The following is a 24,840-nucleotide window of genomic DNA, read 5'->3' as shown; positions in this document are numbered from 1 at the left end:
AATCTTGGCTGCACTCCCTCTGAGGCTAATATACCCTTCCTAAGATGTCCAGAATTGTTCTCAATACTTTAGGTCTAATCCAATCAGAATTCAGTGCAGCATAATTTCTATTGCCTTGAGAATGTCTAGAAGGCCAGCATCCCAGAAGCTTGTTTCATTATTTTCTGTACTCATCCATGACATCTAAGTAATGGGCAGAGACTCTCTTTGGACCAGTGGCAGTTTTTAGCTTCACATAATTGAGAAAGAACTCTGATCGATTAGCTGTTGGACCAAAATGGATAACTTCACATTTGCCAATAATGAACTTTAGGTTAATGCCATTCCCTAACCTAGTCTGTAGACATGCAAGTCATGACATTGCATCTATCCTTCATGGGGTTGCCTTCAATTCCATGAGTTTCAACTTTAACTAACAGTTTCACATGGTACTTCACCAGATGCCCATTCTGGGAGCTTTAGTGACTGGAGGTCTGTGCAGTGAAGTTCCAAAGGGTCTAGTATTGGGTCCATTGCTTTCCATGATGTATATTGATGGGTTTAAAGGAGCCATGTTATCTAAATTATCTAAATAATATCTAAATCATATTATTCTTATATAAAGAAGCTTGTTATCGACACCAACACCAGCAGTACAGTTGATGGTGAGGAAGAAAGTTCAAGGCTACTGGAAAATGTCAATGGATTAATAGGTGGGTTTAAAAGTAGCAAATGGAATTTCAATCTGTAGAAGTGTGAGGCAATGAATTTGGGAAGATCGAACATGGTAAGGAAATATAGAGGGATATTTGAGTGGAGGCTGTGGAATAGAAGATGCACTAGCAGCATATATTGGAAATGAGCTCAACAACAGAAAACAGAATAGAGGTGAAAGGTTGAATTTTGGACTGAAGTGGAGTTGCCTTGGAATTTCACTGGAATCACTGCTTTTCCAGACGCACAAGCTAGACTTGGTATACAGGGGCACAATTTCCAAATTTGAAGATGCTGCAGAGTTTGTGGAGGTGTATAGAATTATGAGGAGATTAGTAATGGGCTTGAAGGAGATGTAGCTCAGCTGGAGGAATGGGAAGATAGTGCCAGAGAGCTGAGTAATATGAAATCTTACATTTTGATTGGAAGAATGAAAAGAGACAACATAAAATTTTAGGAAAGGTGCAAAGGCTTTGGAGAGGGATCAGTAGAGATCTACAAGAACGATTTTATGGATAAGGTGATTTTAGTAATGTGATAGACTAGAAGCAGTGGGTGGGGGAGGGGTGGCAGTGTTTCTTTGGGACACAGGAAGCTGCAAAGAGATATGACAGAAGGATTTTTTTTTGAAAAGGAGGGTTTAATCAGAGTAGATAGAGAGGAAGTATTGGCATTAATAGAGGCAACAAGAACTACTGGTTGTAGTATGAAAGTGACAAATAAAACCCAAAAATAACACGAGGAATAGTGAATAGCTAGGGTCTGGAATGCACTGCCAAGGATAGCAGTGGAGGCAGACACAACTACAGTATTCAAGAATAAGCTGCATAAATATCTTAATGGAAACAGAAACCGTAAGGCTACAGAGAAAGGGCAAGGAAGTGAGACTAGATAGACTGCTCTTACATAGAACTAGGAAGGACTTGACTGCATGAAGAGACCCCTTCCCTGCTGTAAATGCTTAGTGATTCTATGCTGCGCAGTCTCAGTCATTCACAAGTCCTGTATGTTACAACTTCACTAAATGTTTATTCAGACCACAGTACTTCCTCTGAATGCATGACAAAGTCCGCATCCAGTTACCAAAGCAGGGCTGTTAACCACCCTTTTGACAACACAACAGTCAGTTCCTCTTTCAACTAAAGACCATTTGTGGGGCAGTCCCACACCGTCTATGCTGATCAACTAATGAGAGACTTTGCATTATACTGGGGTTCAAGGTACAGTTCCCCACCAGTCATAGAGTCTTCAAAGCACACACCATCATAAAGAAATGAACGTTTGATTCAAATATGACGACACACTTTGTGACACAGTGGGTGCTGTTCAGAAATGGGCAAAAGTCTTAGATGATGCTGCTCAGCCCAATCTCATCACATCCAGTCGATGCTCTGAGGAAGGCATTTTCCCTTACTCCAGAAGTTGGCTGAAATATTAGTGATCATAGACAGGACTGTACCCACTGTCACTTTCTGCAGGGCACAATGAAGTGTAGAATCTGCCATACCTGTTTGATCTCCTTATTGATTTTATTGTACTGTATTTGAGCAATTTTGAAAGACTTTTCAAGCTCGTTGTTTAGGATATTTAGCCTCTGTTCCTTCTCCTGCATGTCATCCAGCTGCTGCTCCATGTTGGATGCTTTCATGCTTTCCAGCTGCTGTCGGCTCTTTAGCTCCTGGTCAGCCCGGTGCCGGTATTCCTTCAATAGCCGCTTCTGTAGTGAAGAAAATCAGTGCGTAAGGCACAGGGTACCCGTTGTAAAGGTAGGGAAGGAACGATGGGTGTTGGCTGCTACACAAGGTAGTTGATTCTTGTTCTCTCTTTTACAGATTTTTAAAAGAAAGATCTGATCGTTATCAGATGAATTTCAAAACACTCTCCAATGCAATTTACAGCCAATAAAATGTGTGACGCAATGGAGCCAAACTGCACACAGCAAGGTCACCTTCTGGCCAACACACTGGCTTTCAACACAATACTAACAAGTGACATAGGAAGCCTGATGCAGTGATAGTCTGCATTACTGAGTTTTATTTCAATATCCCTGAGGCAGGTCAAAGGCAGACTTTGATGTGTGCTATCTGGCTCCAATATGTTGTGCATTAAGCTGTAAATTGTATTAGAAATGCTACTTGTTTTTAAAATGTTGGGAGGTGTGCAGTGTTTGGGGAACGGAGTACCTCTTTTTCCAGATCTTTCTTTATCTTCTCATTTTCTGATGTGGATCTGCTCAGGGCTTTTCTCAAAGCCATGAGCTGCTGACGCAGGAGAACCTCCTCTTCTTCTGCAAGCATTTTAATGTTGAGATAATCCTTCTTGATTTGAATAACTTCCTGCGTACACAAAATGGATTAAAAATTGTCAATTCCCCTTATTATTTGCCTTTTTTATAGTTGATCTAAAACAAGTATGTGTTTGTGCATGCTTATGAGAAGGGGGGTGGGAGTTGGGGGGAGAGAGTTGGGGGAGGAGGGATAAATGGGGGTGAGGAGAGTTGGGGGTAAAGAGTGGGGGGAGAGTGGGGGGGAAGGGAAATTGTGGAGGGGGGGAAGGAAGATTGTGGAGGGGGGGAAGAGATAAAGGGAGTATGAGCAAGAAAAAGGGTGAATTTTACTTCCTTAGTTTACACCTTGGAGGTAGGACCCCAGTCTCAGCTAGACAATTTGCCAAATAAGGTTGACATTTCCCCCACTTGGCCCCAAGGATGCCAAAGAAAAGTAAATTTGGCAGAGTTGATATGGCGGACTTCAACTGAACACAATAAAACCTGAATGCAGTCTAGAATCAAAAGTTAAACTGCAATCTACCATGAAGTTCCTCGAGTAAGATGTTCATTTAATTGTTCCCCATCTTAACCACTGCTCTAAAGATACAAGTCAACACACATTCACCTGTTACACCATGCTTAAAGACTTTTACCAAGGATGGACTTCACTCTCAATTTTGAAATTATCCAGACAATAAGCTCGTGGGCGGATTAGTGAATGTAACAAAGGTACCCACTATATTCAAGTGATTGCTTTAAAAATACAGCAGCTAATGAGCATGCTGATTGCTGGTGTGATAAGATTCTCACTCTTGCTCGCCTGATAAAATGTGACATGTGGTCCTGTAAGCTGTTCTGTATTCGCAAAATAACATAGCACTAAAGAATGGTATTCACTCCATGGTGCTTGTTCCAGCCCTTTGAAGGAGCTGTTCATTATTCCCACTCCTATGTGTTTTTCCTATGGCCCTACTAAAATCCTTTTTCAAATATATAACGAATATCATTTTGAAAGCCTTTAATGAAGAAACTTCCATCAGTCCTTCAGTTGCAGTCACAACACAAATTCTACTGCTGTTTTAAAAAGTCAAAAAGAATACCTAGTGAAGAAACCACATTCACAGGGTAACTTGAGGGTCAATAAAGATTAATGACATGGCAAAAACACATCCTTGACTTGGTATTGGAGTCAGACCAGTAACTGTACTCCACAAGGTGCTGTTTATTTTGAAGTTTATGCTCTGCCAGCCCATCTTTCCTCACCTGCTCCAAAGCAGCGCAGGATCTTTGAAACTGCTCCTGTTTTACAGTCAGTCTCCAGCAGTTCAGAGTTTTCAGCTGACACATCAATCTCTGCAGTTGGCTGTTCTCTTCCCGTAAGGACTGTAGCTGATCTTGCTGAGAAAGGAAAAAGATAGGTTTTCTGCTTCAGAGGATATGTTCCTTCTTCCACTCTGTTCTTCGAGGAGATTTGACCTTATAGAGGTTTATAAAATCATGAGGGGCATAGGTAAGGTGGATGGTAGCAGTCTTTTCTCCAGAGTAGGGGAGTCCAAAAATAGGCGGTAAATGTGTTTAGCATTTGATTTTACACTTCAGTTACATAGGAATAAAAAAAAGTATATGTTACGCAAATTAATATCTAGGCCAATATTTTTTAAATTAAATTTGATTCTTGAGTTGTATGAGAAGGAATGCCAGTCGCTTCCAAGCATAATCTGTAGTGGAAATAAATGGACTTTTTTTTAAACATTTTGCTCATCAAACCAACATGGTGCTTCTTCAAGCTGAACCCTCAGTAGGAAAAACAGGCAGACAGAACAATCAAACTGAAGACCATTCTTCCTGGCAGGACGTCATTTTCTTTTATTAACTCTACAAGTGTACAGGAGGGCAATGGGGAATATTGCTTAAATTTCCTGATGAAATTTAAAGCAAGGCCTTTGATTGAACTTTAGCAAAGACCTTGACCAGGTCCTGCACAGTAGGCTAGTCCACATGTGATCCAGGGTGAGCTAGCCAATTGGATACAAAATTGGCTTGGTGGAAGGAATCAAAGTGTGGTGGTGGAGGGTTATTTCTCAGATTGGAGGTCGTGGTATGCTGTATAGATCGATGGATCCCCTGGTGTTTGTCAGGTATATTACCAATTTGGTTGAGAATGTAGGTGGCATGATTAGTAAGTTTGCAGATGACAGCAAAATTGGTGGTGTGGTAGAGAGTGAAGAAGGTTGTCTAAGGTTACAACAGGATCTAGATCAACTGGGAAAGTGGGCAAAGAAATGGCAGATGGAATTTAACTCAGATAAATGTGAAGTGCTGCATTTTGGGAGTTAAACCAGGCCAGAACATACACTGTGTGTGCTCTAGAACAGAGAGACCTAGGGTGAACAGAGAAACCTGTGTCACCCCTGAAAGTGGTGACACAGTTGGACAGGGTGGTGAAGAAGGTGTATGCACGGCTTGCCTTCATCAGTTAGGGCAATGAGTTGATATGTCAACTTATAGCTTATCAAGACAGTAATGAGACTGCAGCTGGAATAATGTGTGCAATTCTGGTTACCATACTACAGGAAGATGTGATTAAGCTAGAGAGGGTGCAGAAAAGATTCACAAGGATGTTTCTGGGAGTAGTGGACCTGAGTTATAAGGAGAGACCGGATCGGCTAGGACTATTTTACCTGGAGTGAAGGAGGCCGAGGGGAGATGTCATAGAGGTTTATAGAATCATGAGGGGCATAAGTAAGGTGGACGGTCACTGTCTTTCTCCCCCAGTCTAGGGAGTCTAAAATTAGAGGGTATAGGTTGAAGGTGAGAGGGGAAAGATGTAAAGGCAACCTGAGAGGCAAGTTTTTCCCACACTGAGTGTGCTGGGTATGTGGAACGTGCTGCCAGAGGAGGTGGTAGCAACGGATACTATTGCAACGTTTAGAAGACATTTGGACAGGTACACGGATAGAAAAGGTTTAAAGGAATATGGGCAAATGCAAGCAAATGGGACTAGCTCAGTGGGCACCTTGGTCTGCAAGAATGAGTTGGGCCAAGGGGCGTGTTTCCATGCTGTAAGACTCTATGAGGTGTCCATAAGATATAGGAGCAGAATTAGGCCATTCAGCCCATCCAGTCTGCTTCACCATTCCATCATGGCTGATATCTTTCTCAACCCCATTCTTCCGCCTTCTCTCCGTAACCCTTAACCCCCCCCCCCCCCTTACCAATCAAGAACCTATCAATCTCTGCCTTAAATATACCCAATGGCCCGGCCTCCCCAGCTCTCCATGGCAACAAATTCCACAGATTCACCATCCTCTGGCTGAAGAAATTCCTCCTCTCATCTCAGTTCTAAAGGGACATCCTGAGGCTGTGCCCTTGGATCCTGGACTCTCCTACTAATGGAAACATCCTCTCCACATCCACTCTATCCAGGCCTTTCAGTATTTGGAAGTTTTCAATGAGATCCCCCCCATCATTCTTCTGAACTCCAGTGAGTACAGGACCAGAGACATCAAACACTCCTCATACGTTAAAACTTTTCATTCCTGGGATCACTCTCGTGAAACTTTCTCAGAACCCTCTCCAGTGCCAGCACATCTTTCCTTAGATACAGGGCCCAAAATTGCTCACAATATTTCAAATGCAGTCTGAGCGATGCCTTATAAAGCCCCAGCATTACATCCTTGCTTGTATGTTCTAGTTCTCTCGAAATGAATGCTAACATTGCATTTGCCTTCCTTACTACCAACTTAACCTGCAAGTCAACCTTAAGGAAATCCTGAACTAGGACTCCCAAGTCCCTTTGCATCTCTGATTTCGGAATTCTCTCCCCATTTAGAAAATAGTCTACATCTTTATTCTTCCTATCAAAATGCATAACCCCACACTTCCCTACTCTGTATTCCACCTGCCACTTCTTTGCCTACTCTCCTAACTTGTCCAAATCCTCTGCAGACTCCCTGCCTGCACAACACAACCTGTGCAGGTGGAGACCTGTCTGAGATGTTCTTCAATAGATGTAAGATCTATCGAAAAATATTATATAACTATTCCAACTAAATTTACTGCCTCGCTGTTTACAAACTAAATGCAGTTTAGCTAAGATGATATAAACTAGAGCATGTAAGTATCACTGCTGGCCAGTAAGAAGCTGTGTTACATTCTGCTTAAGAAAGTTAGATTCCAGACAGGTCAACGTTTATACATTAATCAGATCTAAAGGAAATGAGTGATTAAAAATACCAATCTATAGAAAAATTGCCAAGACTTTAACAACTTCTGTCAAATGACTTGATTTAGTTCTAATTTATTAGCTGTGGGATGTAAAAAGTTTAAAAATTGTAATCTTTGGACTAAGATTTAAATGTTAGTAAATTATTACTTTCTTAAATTCCTAATGGAATTCCACATACTGTAATAATTATCCACAAAGTTATAATTCAATCACCTCGCTGAAAATGTTATTCCTAGCATTCAAAATCTCTGGATTTCGATCTAGACATTCAGTTTGAGGAAAAAGTACAGAAATGTCAAAATTGGAGATTATTATTTGAAAGCATTGACGCAGGAGATTAACAAATAGATAAATTGCTCTCTGAAAACAAGAGGAAGGGGTTTCAGTGCACCAGATAAAGCTTTGGCATAAACACACAGATACAAACACACAGATGTGCATTGAACCTGTACATTGCTTGATGTATGAAAACTTGAATGATTTATTTTTTATGAATTTATTTCCATTTGTTTTAGATTTTAAAAACAATTAAAATACCGAAAAGACATTTGGACAGGTTCATGGATAGGAAAGGTTTAGAAGGATAGGGATCAAATGCAGGCAAATAGGAGTAGCTCAGAAAGGCATCTTGGTTGGCATGGACGAGTTGGGATAAAGAGGCTATTTCTGTGCTGTATAACTCTATGACTATGATTGGAGCTCTGATTTAAAAAAAAGAAATGTTTTGAACAACAATTAGTTGTATAAACAATGGACCTCAACAAGTTGATCCTAACCCAGGGTTGAGGGTTGGATTGACTTCTGTGCCAAGAAATGCTTCATCCTGTTTTTTTTTGTTTGACCCCTGCAAAAGTTAGAGAGCTAACAAACTTGCCTACCCGTGCCAGGTTTTCTTTTAAAGTGTCATCATTTCTTGTGGAGCCAATTTTCCTCTTGAGAATAATCATGTTTTCCACTCCATTTCTCCTCACTTCACTGATCAGTTTGCAGGCCACTTTGTTCATGTTAATGTGATAGTCATCCAGCTTTTGCTGTTGTTGTGAAAGTGACAAATATTATGGTTAGAGCAGCAGCAACAACATGTTTACACACATCATACTGCCACTAACGATACACTCGCTAATATTGGGGATGGTTGTGGAATTAACTGCAATTAGTTAATTTGTTTAAAATTAGTGTGATAATATCTTCTTTAACTCAATTAACAAAAGCAAATTTCATGCCAATTCATAGAGTATGAATTATGAATAGGTAGCAGGATTTCTGATATGATGTTTCTCCTTGGCCAAGCATCTTAAAAATTGGGCAACACATAAAAGGTTCAGAAGCCAGTACTGTACAATCCTGGCCGATTTCCCATCGCTGCAATGGGGATGCACAAGAGGACAGTCCAGCCATCACTTCCAATTCAAAATGGTGCTACGTTCAGGAGCTCCCCTTCCAAGAGGATTGGCAGCTACCTTACAATTCTGACTCAATTTCGAAGGCTGGGCGTAAGCCGGGTTTGAGACATGAAGAAAATGAATGTATTGAGCATGGGAAGGATGTGTTTCTTCCCCACACAATGCAGTAAATTCCAGCCCTGTCACCTACTTCCCAATTGGAATCAGCTGAAACAACCCTCCAGCAGTTTGACCATTATCCCAACTGCTCCTGAATAATCCCATTAATAACTGAAGACAGAATTAAAATGAATTTGACAAGGTCCCACATGGTAGATTGGTCCAGAAGGTGAGATCACATGGGATCCAGAGTGAGCTAACCAATTGGATACAAAATTGGCTTGGTGGAAGGACAGAGGGCGGTAGTATAGGGAGGGCTGGTTTTCAAATTGGAGACCTATGGCTAGTAGTGTGTGGCAGGGATTGGTGCTGGGTCCCCTGTTGTTGGTCAACTACATTAAGATTTGGATGAGAATGTAGGTGGCATGATTAGTAAGTTTGTGGATGACTCCAAAATTTGTGGTATGAGGGTCAATGAAGAAGGTTGTCTATGGTTACAAAAGGATCCAGATCAACTGGGGAAGTGGGCAAAGAAATGGCAGAAGGAATTTAACTCAGACAAGCGCAAAGTTAAACCAGGGCAGGACTTACACAGTGAATGAAAGGGCCATGGAGAGTATTGCAGAACAGAGAGACCCAGGAGTACAAGTAGGTAGTTCCCTGAAAGTGGCTACACAGATAGACAAGGTGGTGAAGAAGGCATATGGCATGCTTGCCCTCATTGGTCAGGGTAAGATATCTTTACTAGTCACATGTACATCGAAACACACAGTGAAATCTTTTGCGTAGAGTGTTTTAGGGGCAGCCCGCAAGTGTCACCATGCTTCCATCGCCAACATAGCATGCCCACAACTTCCTAACCCCTACATCTTTGGAATGTGGGAGGAAACCAGAGCACCCGGAGGAAACTCACACAGACACAGGGAGAACGTACAAACTCCTTACAGGCAGCGGCCGGAATTGAACCTGGGTCGCTGGCGCTTTAATCGCACTGTGCTAACTGCTGTACTATCGTGCCTGCCCAGTACCATAGGGCCTGTTTGCGTTCTGTATAAATCTGACTCCATGATTTGGGAGAAAGTATTAAAGTGGGAGAAGAGAAACTTAAATGGTCTGTCAGTGTTATCTAAACTTCACAAACATATCTATAAAATGTACAGGAAATGCAGAATCACTCAAGAGCAACTTCCTCTCCTAAACTACCATAAGAAGAGGTGAAGCAGGAGCACAGATGCCATAAAGGGGAATCTGGGTAAGTATACAAGGATAGTTTAATCAAATGAGTTCTTCAAATACTCTAAATACCACAGGTAAAAATCTGTCTTGGTCATTTGTACTCAAAGTGCAATATAGCACTTTCTGGGCATTGTTCTGCATTCCCTAAATCGCAATAAAGTTGATGCACATGGGCTGCTAGCACAGTTGCTATTATATTGGGTCTAAACTATGAATAACCAGGGAGAAATCTCAAACCGTACATAATTGCCTAGTTTCTCCTTTCATTATGTAACAGAAAAATATCAAATGAGTTCTGACAGTTAGAGTCATAGAGTTATGCAGCACGGAAACAGGCCCTTCAGTCCAACTTGTCCATGCAACCAAGGTGTCTAACCGAGCTAGTCCCATTTGCCTGTGTTTGCCCCATATCCCCCTAAACCTTAACCAGTCACGGCAGCATAGTGGTTAGCACAATGCTTTACAGTGCCAGTGACCCGGGTTCAAATCCGGCCACTGTCTGTAAGGAGTTTGTATGTTCTCCCCGTGTCTGTGTGGGTTTCCTCCGGGTGCTCTGGTTTCCTCCCACATTCCAAAGACGTACAGGTTAGGAAGTTATGGGCATGCTATGTTGGCGCTGGAAGCGTGGCGACACTTGCGGGCTGCCCTCCAAAAAAATCACTATGCAAAAGACGTATTTCACTGTGTGTTTCGATGTACGTGTGACTAATAAAGATGTTATCTTATCTTTTCTATCCAAGTAAGTTATCTTATTCACTATTTAGGGCCTGATGTGAACTCTTTTAACTGACCCCAAACCCACACACATTTACCTTCTCCTGAATGAAGCCTCTATGCCATATTGTTACAGTTGATGTGGCAAGAAAAAAGAACATACAAATGGATGGAATGTTTTAATACTGCTGCATAATTACATACCTTTAATGCAAAGCAGGATGCAAACAGGTGCCTGACCAAAGCATCATACTCCTGTCTCACTTCACTCCTCACCTCCTCTTTCAGCCTCATGTTCTCTTCTTCCAGGTTAGTCAGCTTTGCTCGGAGAGCAGTGATCTCTATAATTATCTGATGACTGAAATCAGCTAACTGAGGAGAAAAGGGGGAAAAAACAACATAGAAATCCAGCGACACTGATATTTGGCAACACGTATTTCTATCAGGAGCAAACACATCAGGGATGAGACCAGTTCACCGGCATTCTTCCCACTCCTGATTTTCCTGGCATGACATCAAGTTCTATTCTGCAGGGCTTCCATGTTTATTATTCTGTTCCTCACTAGAAAACCTTCCTCAATCTGATTAACAGTGGGCACAGTTCAACATGGTCAGTGGCACAGCTTAATAACATCAGAACTGTGCATCTGTCTGCAGCAAGTAAGAATGCAGAAATTTAAGTGGGCCACTTAGCCAATTTCAACATCCAACAGATCACATCTTTCCTGATGCAGGTTTTCAACCCCATAGGACCTCCCTCCCCTTCCACCCTACCCCACCCCCCACCCCGCCTATAGATGTTGTTTGACCTGCTAAGTTCGTCCAGCAGATTGTTTGTTGCACCAGATTGCAGCATCTGCAGTCTCATGTGTCCAGATCATATCTTAACCCCAGAGAGTAGACTTGTTTCTGTAACTGTTAATAACATTGCTTAATAAAAATCAAGACGTGCTTCCTGACATCACCCCATAATGGCCAGGCTGCAATTCATAGAATCATTGAAAAATATCCCAAGAAATTCATCTCCTTGCAAAAGCCCAGCAGCCAGTCCCTGCCCTTCCCCCACAGTCCTGCAGTTTTTTTTAAGTTCCAAGTACTGATCCAATTCCCTTTTGAGAACTGCAACTGAATCTACATCCGTTTCCCATCAGGCAAAGCATTCCAGGTGCTGACCTCTAACCACTCACTACACATAAAAGACTTTTCTCATGTTACCTTTGGTTCTTTTGTGAATCACCTTACATCAGAGCACTCCGGCTTTAGATCTTCCACCATGGGAACAATTTCCCTTCATATACTCTGTCTGGATACCCTCATAACTTTGAAAACTTTTCATATCTTCTCTCAACTTTCTCTGGTCCAAATTTAACAATCTTAAGTTTAATTTACTTTACTATGAGCTTCCCATCCAGAGAAAATGGTTTCTCTCCATGGACCAGATAATCAACCTAACAGCTCAATTAATCTTCTATAATCACAGGACTATAAAGTTAGTCTATGCAAACTATACTCCTAATTTAACCTTGGTATCATTCTCAATTCGAGCACAAAACCTAGACTGACAATTTAACTCAGAACAGATGGAGGGATATTTTCAGATGAGATGTTTAAAAAAAGCCCCTATCTGCTCATTCGAGTAGACATAAAAGTTTTATTTCTTTGCTTAAATTTGAGGAAGTTTGGAGTCCATTCATTCAATATTTTCATATGATATAGATCCCTTTTCAATAATCTTTGAACTTAGAGGAGCGGAGTTGACGACATAATAATGCTCTTTGTTCATTGAGAAATATCAGTCCAGTTTTGTTTTCTTTTGAAATTTTTTTTTAAGTTTGTTTCGTTTTATTACTTATAATTTTTTTCAATTTGGGTTTTTTTATACAATAAATCTTTTTCTTTCCCTTTTTGATTTTTCTTTTGTAATATATTCGCTTACTAAGAGACCGTGGGGCCTAGAATATATTTTTTATTCTTTATGATTATATATGTCATGATTGTCCTCCCGATCTCTTTGTATTACGTGTATAATCACCGACGTTATATGTACTAATCTGTATTAATTTGAAAATTAATAAGATTGAAAAAGAAAGTTTTACTGTTTGAAGGCAAGGAGATACATTGTATATATTTCCATTAACCAACACCACCAGCATAGAATATCTGATGATTTATCTCACACACAATGACCTTCATGACGTGATAGTCATTATACTTCAAATGTGAGTGGTGGCTGTGAAACATTTGGAAATGCTTGAGAACATAAAAGTCATTGTATAAAATTTAGTCTTGAACGCATCTCTATCATTTCCTCCAACTTCATTTCTCAATTACGAGTTCACACCCTAGAGTCCTAACTAGTTCTATTTCACAAGAGTGAATACACTTCAGAAGCATTTCATTGGCTGTGCATTTCATATCACTTTAGATGTCCTGAAATCATGAAAGGTTTTGTATGAATGTAAGTCTTCTTTCTTTTACCATGAAGCATTTCTCTGGGTTTATGACAGGGATCCAGCTGCTCCCCTTCCATTGGAAAGAGACAAAGGAAGAAAGGGATAATGAAGAGGAGGTAGATTTGAGTTAACTGCAGGGACCAAAATGTAACTGAAAGTTAATTGTTTAAAAGCTGGAGGTTTTGGAAGTTCCAGACACCAAATAATATAACGGATTGAAGAACGACCACTAATGATGGAAGGGGCGGCACGGTAGCATAGCGGTTAGCGCGACGCTATTACAGCGCCAGCGATCAGGGTTCGATTCCCGTCGCTGTCTGTAAGGAGTTTGTGCATTCTCCCGTGTCTGCGTGGGTTTCCTCCCACATTCTAAAGGCGTACGGGTAGGTTAATTTGGGGGTTTAAAATGGGAGGTGCGGACTCGTTGGGCCGGAAGGGCCTGTTACCACGCTGTAAATAAAATATTAAAAAATTTTTAAAAAAGATTGGGAACCACCAGTATTTGATCCCCCAATCAATAGGACTCATCATCCATTGACATAAGAAATTATTCATGGCACACATAATGGTGCAGGTTTTGGCTTCTTGGTTCTTTAACAACCTTTTCTTCCCTCAGCAAAAGACAAGTGTTGAAATTGTCTGAACAGCAAGAGATTTCCGTAGAAGTCTTCTTCGAGTCACTTGCCACAAGATACCCAGCCTCATGTATGACACCTTACAAATGAGTTAAAAAATTTAAATACATCATATCTACTAATTACTTTTTATCAAATGTATTAGTTACATCTTCAAAAGGTGCTCACAAATTCATCAAACACTATTTTGCATTAATAAATTCTTGTTGACCCTGCCCAGTCATAATATGACATGAAATTTTTTGTAGTTCATGTGTCCAGTCGTGGCATTCTCCCGGATTGTCCATTAGGTCCATCTAGTAGTAGAACCGTCCACTAGCGTAGCGATCAGGCAGTACAGCTAATCCAGTCCACAACAGTGCTAGTTCAGTAATGCCAGCTTTAGACTTGTATTCAAACACTGTGGTTGTAAAAGCAGTTACAAACAGTGGCTAGTTTACCTGGGAATCAGCTGTTGCAGAGGGTGCTTGAGATTGCTGCATTCCCTTCATTTCCTACAGAAAAAAAACAATTACGCAAAATATTAACAAATTAATTTCCAGACTTTTATAATTCCATGCAATAAACAATATTTTTCTTTTTACAGGGAACTTCTAGATTTTTTGAAGAATACCCATCTCCCACATTGAGCAATTTGGTAGGCTGTTTGCTGTGGCCCCTCGCTTTTTGGGGTTTATGATTTCAACTTGATTGAGATGTTTGCAGATGAAACAGAAATTGACCAGTGAGGAAGAAAGTTGAAGCCTGTGGAAAGGTATAAATGGTCTGGTCAGCTGGACAGAAAAGATACAAATGGGAATTCAGTCTGACGAAGGGCAAGACCATGCAGAGAAGGACACTAAGACGTGCTTCTTCACAGGATGTGTGTGAAACTGGTAAGCTAAACATTAATTGCCCATCTCCAAATACCCTGTCACTGAGTGACTTGTTATGCCACTTCAGAGGGTAGTTATTAGTCAACTATATTCTGGCTTTGGAGTCACATTGGCCAATCCAGGGAAGGACAACAGCCTTCCCTACCAGGACACTGGTGAACCAGGTAGGTTCTTAATGACAATCTGGTGGAGTGACTATTACAGATAGCTTTTTGTTCCAGGTTTATTTAATTAGTTTAAATTTCCCAGATGCAATTGAGTCATTGAATCATACAGTATGGAAACAGGCCATTTGCCCCAACTCCTCCACACTGACCTGTGGGCACCCTTCTAATTAATCCCACCTCCCAGCACTTGGTCCACAGCCTTTTATGCCTAAGTGATTCAAATGCTCGTCTGGGCACTTCTTAAATGCTGTCAGTGACCACACTCTCAGGCAGTGCATTCCAGGTACTTAACATTCTCTGGCTGAAGGAAGACCACCCCCCCCACTCCCCCCAATATTCCCTCTAAATCTCCCCCCCCACCCTAAATCTATGCCCTCTAGTTTTATCTACCTCTGATATGGCACTAGATAGGGTGCAGAGGAGACTCCCGAGGATGTTGTCTGGGACGGAGCAGTTTAGATATGAGGAGAGATGGAAGAAGCTGGGTCTGTTCTCCCTGGAGTGGAGGAGGGTGACAGGGGACATGACTGAGGTATATAAAGTTAGGAGGGGTATGGATAGGATATGGCAGGCTTGAAACTTGCACATCGGATTCTTTGCTCCAAGACACTCTGAGACCTGGAGTGCATCTCCACAGGTCCCCGAATTCTGTGAAATTCCTTACCCAAGAGGGCTGTGGCGGTTCAGTCTTTTAGGAAGTTAGCACAAGAAAGTGGTAAGATATTAACCACAATCTTACTGAATGATGGAGCTGGCATAAGGGCCCAAACAACCACTCCCATTTCTGTTTTTATGTTCATCTCCTTAACTAGCTGAATGAATAGGTAAAGTGGTTGGGATGATAGTAGGGATAATTTTCTTTATTAGTTGAGAGATATTTTAAACACCAGTCAAACCAGAACTGCGCACGGCTATGAGGCAAAGGACATGATTGCACTAAAGAGAGCTCAGAGGAGCCTTACAAGGATGTGGTTAGAAATGGAATTACTTGGGTACGAGGAAATATTGGCTAGGCTGGGGTAGTTTTAATAAAGGAGGCTATGGAGTTAATTCAGGTATGTAAAATTATGAGTGGCAGAGTGGATAGAAAGGGCCTAAATTCTTTAGCAAAGTGATCAACATCTGTGGGGGGGAGGAGCACATTAGTTGGTAGATGGATTAGAAAGACATTGAGGTAACTTGAGGCTGGTGGGATGGTTCACTGGATGGTGTGAATGGAAGAAATGCTCATTGCATTTAGAAACTATGCGAACATGGAGTTCTGCAATCTATAAGACTAGGGAGTAAGGGCTGGCAGAAAGACTGAATGGCCTCCTCCCATCCTGTAAATTCATATAATTCAATCAGTAATGTAGTATATGGCTCATGCATGACTGCTATCAATGATTATTTGGATACTGGATCTGTGAACAGCAGATTCTGTTAAACTAGGAATAAGACAACTCAAAAATTCTCTGTTGGCTGCTTAACCGACCATAGTGTGAACCAAAGATAAACGTGGTGAAGCTTGTAGTTAAAATTGAGTATCAATGTTGATAGATAGACAGGCAACACACACAAAAGATTCCAAGTTAATGTTAGCTATTAATTTTTCAGGATCTGGGATTCCCTGACAAGGTCAGCATTTATTGCCCATTCCTAGTTGCCCTTGAGAAGGTGGTGTTAAGCCACCTTCTTGAATCACTGCAGTCTTTCTGGTGAAGGTATTCCCATAGTGCTGCTGGGTAGGGAGTTCCAGGCTTTAGACCCAATGACGATGAAGGAATGGTGAGTGACTTGAAGGAAAGTTGGTCGGTGGTGGTGTTCCCATGTACTTACTGGTATTGTCCTTCTTGGTAGAGTTGGCAGGTTTTAGAGGGGATTTTGGAGCAGCTTGGGTGAGTAGATGGTACACAGTGCAGCCATTGTGCCCGGGTGGTGGAGGGACTGCAGGTTCGGGTGGTGGAGGGACTGAAGGTTCGGGTGGTGGAATTGACTGGCTTAGAGCAGAAACAGATTTCCCCTGGTCTTAACTTCTCCCACATAGCCTCCACATTCAATGGATCATCCTTTGAGAATTCCACCAGCTCCAATAAGATTCCACCACGAGACACGTTCCCCTCCAATTTCAGCATTTCAAAAGCATCATTTGCTTTGTGATTCCCTGGTCTGCTCTTCCACTCCTGCCTACTACTCCCCATTGTATGACACTTTCCCGTGCAACTGCTGGATATGCCACACCTGTCCTTTTATCTCTTCCCTTCCGCCCATCCAGGGAACCAAACAGCTATTCTAACTGAAGGCAGTGATTCACCTGCACTTCTTCTAATCAGATGTACTGTGTCTGACAATCACAATGTGGCCTCCTCTACAATGGAGAAACCAAATGCAGCACAGATGCAATGCAGACACCTCCTATGCCATAAATACCAATAGTTTTATAATTCATCCATTTTCCTGTGAATTCACGTAGCATTCACCTTTTTCTACAGCATCAGAGAGACAAAACTCTAGCCAGAGAAAGAATTTTCAGCAAGCAGGTGCCATTATGTCACTCACCAAGTATCTGTTGGAACCATGCACGTGGTACTTGACACATGAAAACAAACAGGAAAATATACACACATCCATAAGACACATATGCATGCAGCTGATAAATCTTACATACACTTTCTGTGATATCTCTTCAAAGGAAGTAAAGCAAAGTCAAATGTGACATTGTGAAATGTTGGCAGCAATGTTGCTGGTGTTTAAAAGAAGCAGCTAAATGTTGCATCTGTATTAACCAGCACTTTGCCTGCTGCTCCTTACCTGTTCCTTCTGGTAAAGTAGCTGATGCTCTCTGCGAAGTATGTTCTCGTAACACATGGAATAAGTCTCAAAATTACTGCGCTCCCTTCCCATTACATCACAGGCTAGAGTCAGAAGGCAGTTGTTTAAATGATCTTTGCTGAAAGTAATCTGTCAAAGTTATCAAACCATTATAATAAGCATGACAACCACACTGTTCCCTGTGCATTTATGTTTGTAATACTGTAAACATTCTTCTCCAGAATTCCCTTCCCCCATTCCACAATCAGGAAATATGATCCCAATTCTACCAACACACATCTGTTTTTTATTAGCAGTGAATGTTCTGGGTTCTATCTAATTTACATAGTTTGATGAACTCCTATCTGCTCCCCACAGGCAATGAGACATCCAGATGGAAAATTGCTGCTGCACATCTCAGGGAATCTGGCAGTCAGGGAATAAAGGTTGGCTGATTCTGAGGCACTGGAAGAGAACTTGAAGTTAACTTGTGTTTGTTCACAAATGTACCTTTACAGAAAGGCAATCATCCCAATGGTTTCACAGAGGTGACCTTTCCAAATTTTAATGCCCTCCTGCTGAGTAAGAGCTATGGATGTGATTCACTACATGGTGTCCACAGCTAAGAAACAAGCCACTTGGCACAACTAGTGTGCTTGCTCCACCAGTGTCCCCCCATCACTCTCTATCACACTCTATTAGCATATTGTCTATTCCTTTAATCCATTTGTATTTATTGACCTTTTACTTAAATCCAATATCATACTCAACTCAATCAGAATGCAGCTGGGCAGTAGAAAGAAATTTATCTTAATTATTAGTAACTGTCATTTTAGTCCCCGCAAATGCAACACCTCCTCTACACTACTTTCTACCTATCTAACATGTTCATAATCTCCATCAGGTTATTCCACAGTCTTCACTTTTCTGGAAGAAAAGAGCCCTAGCCTGTAAATATTTCCTGATAAATGTATCTTCTCAGTTTTGGGATAGCTCTAGGCAATTTTACACTTTTATTAATGTCTTTGTATCCTACTATAATATGAAGAAGAGAACTGTTTATAAAACATTCAAAGATCTATACAAGTTCATGGTAACATTCAATTACAGGTCCATAAAAAGTACCGAGTGCTGTATCCAACACTTCCGGCACCCTCTGGGACTGCACGTGAATGGGGGTGGATGGTGGAGGTGGAGTTGTGGTAGATCTGCTGCTATATCTTTATCTCTCTGTCTTACACTTTGATATGATTGCATGTGGCAGCAGTAACTTTAACCTAACCCTCCCAGTGGGAAATGAACAGAATTGGGGACAAGACTGGTTTTATACCCTACTCAAATTTTACTACCTATTTTTTAGGTTTCACTGCACATTCTTCCCATGTGAATCCAAGTTCCATCTGATGGTGGGGGTTTCTATCCTGGCCAGTTGGTTAACATCGTACCCAGTATAAAATGTATCATAGACAGACTCCCGTTCAATCTTAGAGCTCCTTCAAAATCCACTTTTATTGAAAGTCCAAGAAAAGGAAAATTTATGTTCATTTTTCAGATGGAATACACTGTAAATTAAATAATCAAAGGAATGATGCAATAAAGTAGGTATTTAGAGAACCCTGACATTTTACAGTTATTGACATTGAGCAACATTACCATGCAGAACTAAAAGGTTTAAATTTTATAACTTCTCTCTTTCAATCCTTAACTCCAGAAACAAGCCTGATACCTGAGACCCGTTAGTGATACTTGATAGCAAATGCACTGGTGTTTATTTTGAGATTTTAAATTGCTGGCAAAGTAAATTTGTTCCGTACCTCATTCCCAGTCTCCCGTGAATGTTCTTTCAGTTTCTGAACAAATTTTTCAACAATCTGAGGCCTTGCCATGGAGAAGTTTTCCATCATGACTGAATGTTTCCAATCATCTGGAGGATAGAGGAATTTCAAGTGCAAGTTGCATATTTTCCCCCTTTTTAATCATTGTATTCCAAACATCTTTGGCGACCACCTTGTTAATGTTATTACCCTTTAGTTCCAGTGCTTAATCAAAGTTTTTAATCATAGTTAAATCGGTGGAAATGAGCAACAATAGTCTTACTTGCTGAGGCAATAGGTCCAAATATCAGAGGGCACATATATAGTAGGAAGTCAGGTTTCATCCAAAGGCTACGTGACTGCAAGATCTATTGCCAGGAAAAGCTAATGAAGTGAACAGTAGATTCAGACATTTTGGTGCTAAAGCAGACTAAGCAGCCAACCAATCAAAGAATTTGCACAGATAGCACACCAGAAAGTAAAAGGTATCCTTTATTTCCCCCCTCATTTTTAAGCATTTTACAGAGAGTGGAGATTGGAATGTACAAAAAAAATTACTAAAAAACTTTAAGAAAATAATCAACATCTATAGAATTTTGAAATTATTCATTAGCTTTTCCAGGCAAAAGCCTAATTTTTTGTAAAATAAAGTTTACATAATGACAGCTTCATTTTACTGCTGCGTGAGAATTAAAATGGCAACTTAGGATGGGGTTGGGGGGGGAGCGGGGAGCTACAAGCCATCTTGATGAAGGTGCTATTCTTTACCTGTCGGCAGAGATGCTTCTCCCCTTGCCCTTTCTGACATAACAAGGGACAACTCCCTTGCGATTTTTTTCTGAAGTTCTCGGATCATGTAACATTCCATACTCTCAAGTAGTTTATGCAGCTGTAAAATAAAGCAGCCAAGACAGTCATTTATTCCAACCATCCAACTTTATGTTTTGGTTTCTTGGTGGAAAGAGGCAGAAACAAACCTCATAATCTGTCAGCATCATTACCAGTAGCTTTCCCATGATGTTGCTCAGAGATAATAAATTACATTTGACTTTTTCTGTAACTGGCTCTCTTCTTCCATATTCTGAATTTTCATTCTCTCTCTGCTTTTATGGATTTGCCTTTCCTCATTAAATTCTTTCAATTTGTGCCCAGTTCTTTTCTCATTATTTCTATGCAAATTTCTTTTCTTTCTTCCCAAATTACTGGAAGGTCAACAGTTACTAAAATGTCTCAAGTCTTTGTGCCTGGACATCGACGAGCGGAGAGAGTCAGATTGTAACAAGGGCTGAAACACCAGAACATTGGATCCAGTCAGGTGATGGCTTTGGTTCAGTGGGAGCACCTCTGTCCACTGAGTCTGAGGCTGTAAAGTGGGCATGTAATCCAAGCTGACAGTTGAATGCAGGCCTGAGGACCAGTCATGCAGTCATTCTGTTCAAGCTATAATCTGAGGCCTTGACAGCCCTCTCAGCTGGGCACAAAGTATTCTATGTCAATAAGAAAAGCAGGGGAGTTCTCCCAGAGTCCTGGCTAACATTTTTAACATGTATTGCTGCACGTGGAAAAGTCAGCTGATATTTGCTACATTGCAATGGTGATTAAGTATCCTGAGGGGGCAAAAGTCTTTCTCTCTCATTTAATTCATCTTCTTTCCAGTCATGCATTCACTTTCCCTGTGCTCAGTTTTCTGACGGGAATTATTTACTAAATTTGTTGAGAGCAATATTGTTTGATTAAATAATTTATAAAATTCTACTGGTCCGGTTGCTCAAATCTGATTTTAATTTTTTTAAAATTAAGAATTGCTATCTGGAACTATGTAGCCTTTGAAACCCTATCACATTTAAAACCCACCTAAAAGTGCTAGAACCTGCAAGCCACAGAGCAAATGCAAGGAAGTAGAATTAGCCTAAAGATTTCCTTTTTGGCCAGTATGAACTTGATAGGCCAAATAGCCTCTTCCGTGCTATAAATTTTTATGATTCCACAGTTAATTCCCTGCAAGAGTTTATCAGCAGCCACAGAATAAAAGAAATAATACTGCAGTCAGAGGCGAAATAGCTAATAAAAGCCCAGGAGCCGAAGAACAGCAGGTATCTGTTGATCTATCACCCTGCAACAGGAGGTAAAGATAACCACATTTTAGGTCAGCAGTGGAAGAAAGATTCTGGCAGTCAGAACTGTATGCATTAAAGATCACTGACATCCAAATCAAATTTTAAACCATTATGGGGGACTTATAAGCAAAACGTATGCCTTGTACATCAAGTTGTGCCTTCACCCTGCTACCCTCAACATACCTGCCGAGTCTTAATTTCCATTTCAGAGGTCCCTTTTGGTGGCAGTAGTGGCTGATTGTCCATCATCATTCTTTCATACTCGGCCTCCATACCTAACCGACAGGCTATTGGTTTCATAGCTGGGTACAGGATTTCCAGTCTAGAATGGAATGGTAAAGTCTGCAATTTCATTGGTTTTCTATCAGTTGTAAGTTTGTTCTTAACATTTAATTATCAATAATTTTCTTGGTGCCAACTGATCAGATGGTTTCACCTATACCAATGCATTCTGATATGTAAGGTCCAAACACAAAGAGAAAAACAGGAAGTGAGAGAAATACTCAGAAGTTCAAGAAAAAAAAGAGCTAACCTTTCAGGTTGATGCCCTTAAGTCTGAACTAGGAAAAGTTCAAGTTAACCAAGTTTAAAGCTACAGGAAAAGCAATGAGACACTTTCTCTGTAGCTTTAAACTTGCTTAACTCTAATTATCTCAATTCCGATGAAAGGTTAACTCTGTTTCTCTCTCCACAGATGCTGCCTGACCTGTTGAGTATTTTCTGTTCTTATTTCAGATTTCCAGCATCTGTAGCTTTTTGGTTTGTGAAAATGGGGATTACTGGTTAAAACAGTGTTTTATCTCCATACTTTGCACCATCTTCTTTCAGTAATCAATGGTTCAGGACATGTTCCCAGCATTCTTTCAGATGCTTGCAACTATTTCTGTGTTGGAGCTGAGCAGAGTACAGAAGCGTGCAAGGGTAACCACAGTAAACTATTAGGTAGCAGAGGAAGAGTTTGAGAACAATTGGCTTGTCCTGGAATGTGCACATTAGGAAGTATTGTATCACTTGGTGATAGCAACAGCTACAGAAAAATGATATTTACCCATCAATTCATGTGGTCATTATAAAGTAACTGTCATGGTCTGATGAACCTTTCCTCACACTACTCTCTAAGTTTACAGTCCCTGCAGTAGTTACTCATTGCAGCTGGTTCAAAAGTGGAGGTGGGGAAACAACTGGCCGGAGGGATTTCCAACACGACCCAATTATGACAATATGCTGTTACAACATTGATACTGGTATCTCTGGAAATAAATGATTGACAATCTGGGCAGGACAGAGTCAAGAGGAAGCCCTGGATTTGTATTTACAATGACAAATATGCAGTATCAATCTTTTTCATATACCTGGTAATTTCCCACATAAAGCGCAGGTCCAAAGTATAAGACTGGTTCAGGATTTATATGGAGAGGTACCTAAATTCTCTTACACAAGCTCCATCACTTCTTATATTGACCATTCTCCAGAAACCTACCTCCTTCCCAATCCCCTCCCTCAACATGCCCCACTAGGCACATATTTTGAAGAATGGCTTCTAATGCATTACTTCTCGAGTGACTATGGATAAACCTAGCAAACTCTTGAGCACGTGAAACTTCAGTGGTGCAAAATTGCATGTTTAATATTCATTTATATTGTTGCATATAAATTGATGCAGCAAACTCAGTACAATTCATCAGCGAACAAAATATAAATTGCATTGAAGAACAGTGTACCAAATGCATACTTATTGTGGCATTCTTTTTTTTAAACCACATTCAGCTCTCTCACCTATATAATTTGTAGAACTGTTTGTAGAGGGTCACAGAGTTGATGTGCTCCACACCCAGCTTCAGCCTGCCCCATTCCTCCTTAATTACCTCAAGCTGTTTCCACAATATCAAAAAGGATTTAAGCACCCTGTACATCGATATGGGCTCTGCTGTTTTTGAAGAGGGAACTATTTTGTTGACAGGCGATTGTTTTCCATCTTCCTTTTCTTCAATTGCAGAGTCCTGTGGTCGCCACCAAGGATGATAAAGAGGGAGACAAAGGGAATCTTAAGTTTAAGTTGCACATTGATGTGCACAGTGTGAAATGGTACAAACCACGTGGCTTGTTTTCTTACAAAATAAACAAAATAACATCATATTGTTGTCAATGTTAAACAAGCAAATGGGCATTCAACTGTCTATTCACAGCTCTAAATGACTGATTCTACAATTTGGATCATTTTTGGATTGTCAATCAGTAACTAGTGGAGTGCCACAAGCATCAGTGTTGAGGTATTGACGATTTACAATCTATATTAGTGATTTGGATGAAGGAACTAGATTTGCTGCTGATACAAAGATAGTGTGTTAACAAGTTTGAAGGAGGATGCAAAGAGCTTGCAGAGGGAAGTAGAAGGGTTAAGTGAGTGGCTAGAAGTTTGCCAATGGAGTATAATGTGGAAAAATGTGAGGTTGTTGAACTTGGAAGGAAGCATGAGAAAGGAAATTATTATTTAAATGGAGTTGGGCTATAAAATATTGTAGTACAAAGGGATCACGAAGTCCTGGTGCATGAAAACTAAAGGATTGGCATGCAGCTATGACAAATAATTAGAAGCCTATACCCTTTTGAATTTAATAGGATGAGAGGTGATCTTATTGAAACACAATATATTCTGAGCAGAGATGACAGAGTGCATGCTGGGATGATGTTTCCCCCAGTAAGAGTATTTAGGACCAGGGGCAATAGTTTCAGAATAAGGGGTTGTCCATTTCAACTAGAGACGATGAGAAATTTCTTGTCTTGGGGATTACAACCCTTTGCGGTTCTCTACCCCAGAGAGCTGTAGAGGCAGTCATTGAATATAAGGCAGGATTTGACAGCCCTTTGAACTATGGGGATCAAGGGATATGGCGAGAAAGTAGGAAAGTGATATTGGGCTAAGAATGGATAAGCCCTAATCTTACTGAATGGCAGAGCAGGACTGAGGGGCTGACTGGCTCCTGTTTCTAGTAAATATTTTAAATTCTGCAGAAGATACTGGGCTAGATTATGCAGTGGCTAGCTAACAGTTCTATGAGCAATGCTGTCTAGATCCAGAAAGAACTTTTCAGCACACTCTGGACTGTGCACTGCAATGCAGAAGTATAGAACTTGCTGAGAGTCAATTGCTGGTGACCCACCACCAAGTCCAGGGGCAGTTCCTCTTTGGAGTGAGCCGAGGGGCAGCATACACTTCAGATCTTGCCCCTCAGCTTTACACCAGCCATGGCAACCATTACGATAAATGTGAGTGAAACTACATTTTTATTCAATTTATTTTAATTAATATATGTAGTTTATTTTTAAATATTCAACTTTATTATTTA

General features: G+C 40.7%; 1 protein-coding gene across 1 annotated transcript in view; it reads right to left on the bottom strand.

Moving 5' to 3' along the window:
• Positions 1-24,840, bottom strand: part of LOC127575510 (coiled-coil domain-containing protein 162-like) — a 40,009-nt gene that overhangs the window by 5,565 nt on the left and 9,604 nt on the right. Inside the window, exons 7-17 of the mRNA XM_052025444.1 lie at positions 23,270-23,493; positions 21,677-21,815; positions 20,145-20,265; positions 19,377-19,486; positions 17,563-17,712; positions 14,171-14,224; positions 10,847-11,014; positions 8,069-8,221; positions 4,226-4,360; positions 2,877-3,029; positions 2,201-2,410 (exon numbers count right to left, since the gene is read on the bottom strand). Of these exons, the coding sequence (XP_051881404.1) occupies positions 2,201-2,410; positions 2,877-3,029; positions 4,226-4,360; positions 8,069-8,221; positions 10,847-11,014; positions 14,171-14,224; positions 17,563-17,712; positions 19,377-19,486; positions 20,145-20,265; positions 21,677-21,815; positions 23,270-23,493 (1,617 nt within the window). The remainder of the gene's footprint in view (positions 1-2,200; positions 2,411-2,876; positions 3,030-4,225; positions 4,361-8,068; positions 8,222-10,846; positions 11,015-14,170; positions 14,225-17,562; positions 17,713-19,376; positions 19,487-20,144; positions 20,266-21,676; positions 21,816-23,269; positions 23,494-24,840) is intronic.

This window comes from Pristis pectinata, chromosome 10 (genome assembly GCF_009764475.1).
Source record: "Pristis pectinata isolate sPriPec2 chromosome 10, sPriPec2.1.pri, whole genome shotgun sequence".
NCBI lineage: Eukaryota > Metazoa > Chordata > Chondrichthyes > Rhinopristiformes > Pristidae > Pristis > Pristis pectinata.
Note: the sequence above shows the minus strand (reverse complement) of the source record. Positions and strands in the feature narration are given on the sequence as shown.